The 5,664-nt window shown below is 45.2% G+C and overlaps 1 protein-coding gene across 1 annotated transcript; it reads right to left on the reverse strand.

Moving 5' to 3' along the window:
* Positions 1-1,927: 1,927 nt before the first annotated feature.
* Positions 1,928-3,254, reverse strand: LOC133887890 (uncharacterized). Its single transcript, XM_062327905.1, has one exon. The coding sequence runs from the start codon at positions 3,132-3,134 to the stop codon at positions 2,151-2,153; it is 984 nt and encodes a 327-aa protein (XP_062183889.1). The 5' UTR covers positions 3,135-3,254; the 3' UTR covers positions 1,928-2,150.
* Between the last annotated feature and the right edge of the window lie 2,410 nt (positions 3,255-5,664).

Genomic DNA, 5,664 nt, shown 5'->3' on the forward strand with positions numbered 1-5,664 from the left:
CTATGATGCTAGGTTCGGCTTCTATTGAAGCAACATCGCTCGCTTCTACAAGGATGCAATGAGAAAACCCCGTCTTTACCCTAGCGACATAAATTGTTGTCATTGCTTCGAACATTTAACCTCCAAGAGCTCCCACTGCCAGCTGGTTTCTCGACGTCTAGATCTCAGAACCTTCACCGTCAACCGCTGATGTGCCGAACTAAGTTGCAGCAGATTATACAGCCATCCTAACACTTGGGACCACCGAATCTCTCCCGAACTATGCAAATATGTGTTCACATACTAAAAGTTACTCAGATCCACCCCACTGTCACAATACATGATATATCCAGGACCATAAAAAACTCTGAACCCCACTACAGTCGACGTACATGATTCAACAATCTTACTATACTAAGTCAGGTTAAATAATTGTAACCAATATACAACAGCTACGACCACAAAATCTATTTAACCTCATCACTTGTATTCTACAAAACCATCAAATATCACCGCTAATTTATACTTTATGTTCACATTGTACCATTCTAAATATATTGCTATAAAAAACAATTTAACTTCAAACTAGCCTATATTGTCTGACTATTGAAAACCCATAACAATTCAAATGTACAATTCTTCATCCACGAAAATTATATACATCTAATAATATCCAATTTTCAGAATGCTATTAAATAACCTACTTTAATTCTACATTACTGAAATTTAAAAAAATCAACTATTCCATATTTCCTAAATAATTATACTATATTATCTAGCTATAGCTAATTCCAAACCATATCTACTCTACTCTACTCTAAATTGCATATCTTTTTTTAAAAAAAATATGTACTATACTAAGATATTTCTCTAATAGTCTCTAACAATTTTCCTACTATTTTCATAAGTATTCATAATTTTTCCAACTATTCTTATTTTCAAACTATTTTTTCTACTATTTTTCTTAAATCACCTAAATTTTTTCAAACTATTACTAATTCTTCTAACTAAGAGTACTTCCTAACTACTTTAAATTTGTAACTAATTTTAACTAATTAAAAAAAACACTTACCAGCGGCGCTACACGCCTGTCGAAGCCGCCCGCCCGCTCACTGCCGCCACTCTCATCAGACACTGTCGCCTGCCGCACAACGCTCGCGTCGCCCGCTCGCTATCCCCGCTCATCGCCGCCGCACTCTTGGTCGCGTGTGGGAAAGGAATCAGCAACTGTGTAATATATATAGGTCTGTCGCCACTCGAAATGCCGCAGACGTTTGCATTCCACGTGCTGACATGGTCGCTTGTCGGCATTCTGAATGCCGATATACCGCCACACTATACAAACTGGCTACGTGGCACCACACTTTAGATGGATCCATAACCTCTTGTCTTTCATAATGTCAACAGGCTCCTGGGCCCACTACCACGTAGACTGTCTGCATACGAAATACAGATATGTCACTTGTCAGTATTTTATGTGCCGATAAGTATCTATTCATATTTTTTAAAATATTTATTATTATTTTAAAAAATTTTGTAAAATAATATTATTAAAAAATTCCTCATGCTTCTGTGTAAAACCGAATATCCATTTGAAAAGATTTCAAATCAAACTGATCCTGTCAGTTCCAGACATAATAGTATATAAAAACCTTTCAAATTGCAGTACAGTAGGATAGAGCGCAGAGCCCGAAATCTGCACAGATCACGAGACCTATATACCAGTAGCAACCCATTCTCCTTTCTAGCAGCAGGGGCAGCCAGCCAGCCACTTCATCCTATTCCATCGTACTGCCAAGGACAAGAAGAAATTTGAAACATTGTGACAAGTCGCGTCTTCTATACTGGAGTAAACACTACTCTACTTCACCAGTTGTGATTTGACATTGCATATTGATGGTACTTGATTTTGGAACAGAAAATGTGTTGTTCATGAAGTAGTATTTGTTTTTTACATGGGACATTGACATCTGAGATCAGAGTCACAGTTCAAGTTAAATTCAGATTTCACTGGAAAGGCTCTGAAATTTCTTTGCACTGATTCTAAAAACTGGACTAAGATTGGTATATTACAGATGGAAGGGGAGAAAAATAACAGGAAGAAACAACAAGGCTGCAAAAAGAATTGAGACAGGAAGAATCTGATGCATTATTGCCAGCATGGCCACTGCCTAATCCTGCGGATCTCTGAGCACAATGGCCAGCTTCTCCGGCCTGTTTCTCCGGCCGGCGCCGTCCCTTTCCTTGTCGGTCTTCCTCTCCTTGGCCGGCGAGGACGGCATGAACAGATGCCCGAAGCCGAAGACGTTGATCACCGGATCCACGCGCACATTGGCCGAGTAAGACCTCTCCATGCCCCTGGGCCGCGGCCGCCGCGGGCCGATGCCCGCCGAGGCCGGCGTGCTCGAGCTGCGCTCCAGGGGGCGGAACACCACGCGCCCGGACGCGCTCACCCGCGGGCTCTCCGCCGCCACCGCCGGGCGCGACGGCGCGCGGGGGTTCCTGCCGGAGTCCGAGGAGGACGAGGAGGAGACGCGGGTCAGGAGCGGGTGCGCGCACGGCTCCTTGCGTCTCAGATTCAGGGAAGCGTCCGCGGCGACGATCTTGTCACCGGTCGGTCTCCTGGACATGAGATGGAGGAGGTTTGTCACCGGCGCGGAGCGCGTCCGCAGGGGGGAACGCGACGGAGGAGGCGGGCGGCGCGCGTTCTTGCCGGAGTCGACCGAGGACGTCGATGACGACGAGGAGTCGCGCGAGAGGAGCGGCCGGAAATGCGTTTCCCGGTGCTTCAGACACCCATCCGCGCGTTTCCTGTCGTCGCCACCGCCGGCCTTTGCTTTCTTGGAGCTGGACACGAGGAGCAGGAGGTCGCGCCACCGCCGCCCAGCGCACCGCGGGGCGCGAGGGGACGCCGGCTCGGATGCGGGCTCAAGCTCCAGGCACGGCGGAGAACACGGAGGAGACGGAGGCGCGGGTGGGTGTAAAGGCACGAGCTTTCCGTCGGAGAAGAGCTCGTCAGCGGCCGAGAGCGCGGCCGCAGCGGCGGGGACGCGGAACTCGAACTCGTCGCTGTCAACGTCAGCCGGAGTTGCCGTAGGCGCGACGAGGGGGTGGAACGTGAAGGGATCCGGCGAGGTCACCGCTGCGGCAGCCATTGCCGGAGGCGGCGGGGCATGAACGCGTAAGGTGGCGAGCGGCAACTTAAACTCGCGAGAGAGAGGCTGAGAGCAGTTGGTTTGGTTAGCGGCGGTGGCCGGTGGCGAGCCAGCGAGGAGTGAAGGATAGCTCCACCGTGTCACGGAAAGTTCCGAACATATATTGTCGCTTTCGGGCTATCGGGTCGGCCCCGGTTGGGTTTGGAATCCGGATTCAGCATGGTAGTATACGAGGCAAATCAAATGGCGGTTGGCGCTTAAGCAGGTGAACTTGCTTGCTGCCGACTGGTGACGAGTGAAGATGTAAAATTTATAGGTTTTATCTAGAAAGATTTTTTAAAAAATTTATTCATACCATTTATCATGTAATTTAATAGCTGAAGTGAAAAGAAGAGAGAAAATGAACACGTATTATTATAAGAGAGAGTTTTTTAATATAGTTATATAGAATTTACTTCTGACGAGTGATGCCTACCGTCTGCCAGATTGAACAGCGATCGAGCATCCGGTTGCAGCTTGCACGTTTCATCGATGGTCATTACTCCCACACAAGATCGATTACCGCCTAGCGTTGACATTGCAGACTGTGCCTACAGATCGATGGCGTTCCTGACTCGAGTCTTCGTGTTCGTGCAATGTGTGGCTGTGCCTTGATTCTTGGTCGAGTGATGGAAATGTCACGACGGCATGTAGCGCCGCCAAGTAGTACCGTAGTATCAGATCATGTGAGCTGCGCGGCATGCAGAGGACAAACATCCCTGTTAGTTGGAAAGGAGCTCGCTCATCATACATCTCATCGGCCTGGGTAAAATGGAATCGCACATGAGATTTGGTGGGCAAGGGATTCTTTGAAACTCAGGATTATCAAAAATATAGAAATAGGAAAAATATAATATTAGAGTTGTTTGGCATTTGTAATTCTTCAGGAATCTAAAATGTAGAAAAACTTCTAGTGAATTGGTTGGATGCAACAAAGGAAAAACATAGGAATGGAAAAAAAAGGGATAGAATTAAAAGAATTTTTCCATGAGGTTGGATCTTATGCAAGAAATCTTCCAAATTTCTTACGAACAAACCATTCCATAAGAATCTTATAGTAATTCTATAGGTCTAATCATTTGTTCCAAATAGCTTCATAGGATGTTTTTTCCATAGGCTTTCAATCCTTTTAAATTCCTACATTTCTACTTCGATCCAAAGGGCTTAAGGCTCTGTTTGGTACATTTTGTGTTTCTATGTAATTCGCTTCCTGAAGAATCCTATAAAAATCAGATTTTATTTCTTCTAATTATACAGTTTATTATCATAATTCATTTACTAATAATCTACCATAGAATACTACAAGATGGCGTCGCTGGATTTCAATGAGCTCATGCCCATTGTACTGCTGTTAAAAATACCGATCCCCATCTCAGTAAACATGGTCAAATCACGTACTGCGTTTCGTGCCATAGATTATTAATTCTTTTCGAAAATTCAGAGCTTATATCGAACGAGCCATTGATGCGCTGACCAAAGCTCTGTGACGCAAGAGACAGGTAATAAAAATGTATGCAGTGTACGATGCAGTTTGTTAACTGGCAGACACAGTAAAGAAGCAGATCGCTTCAGCTCGTACTCCTACTCTACCGAAAGCGACGCAACAAGTGTACGTCTGCCAAAATTCAGATGAAGAAACGGCCCAAAATCCAAATCGGTCAAGAAGTTGCAACCAATTAAGTTGGTTAGTTCTCGACAGTTATATTAATCGAAATCAAAATCGGTCAAGAAGTTGCAACCAATTAAGTTGGTTTGTTGTCGACAATTATATTTATAATCTAGCAAAAGATTATTTGGCCTCTCTCACTGGCTTGGTGCAACTACCTTTGCCAAAGACAAAAGGGAAAGGCATCTAGAGCTAGGGCATGTCTTCTTTACCTGGCCATCAATCAAACGTTCAGAACAACCACACCTACTGAATCTGTCAGGTACAAGTAGACATATCAGACGAGCACCCCTTCTTCCTACCTTGTCTGATTCCTAACCATATCTTCTGTCACCGTTGTTTTTAGCATCCCAAGGGTAACATAACACAGGATGTTGGACACCAGTTGGGACCTTTGATTGTAGAACACTACTCCACCGTCTTCTTTTTTCTCTAAAAATCATTCCACGCAGGCACAGAGAAAGCTTGCAGACAGCTACCGGTTCTTCATGCCCTAACGTTTGGCCCCCTCTGGCCGCCCAGAGGGAACAGACCAAGCTTTTGAGGTCGCTTAGAACATGGCCTAGCTAATGCCTTTACCAAAGCCTTCTCTATTTATTTATCACCTGCATCCCTAAAAACACGGAGCGCCAAAATGTCCTCATGAACAATGTTGGCGGACAAGGGCAAGATCAACGGCCCCCTGCACCAATCATTTCAACCAGAGTGTTTTGTGATTTGTGCCCCTCAAAAGTAGTGAACCGGGAATCAAGCATGCCGTGACGATCCATATACGAATCGTCTCACTTACTGTATGACTACTATATATTCACAGGTATACAGATT

Source organism: Phragmites australis, chromosome 13 (assembly GCF_958298935.1).
Source record: "Phragmites australis chromosome 13, lpPhrAust1.1, whole genome shotgun sequence".
Lineage (NCBI taxonomy): Eukaryota > Viridiplantae > Streptophyta > Magnoliopsida > Poales > Poaceae > Phragmites > Phragmites australis.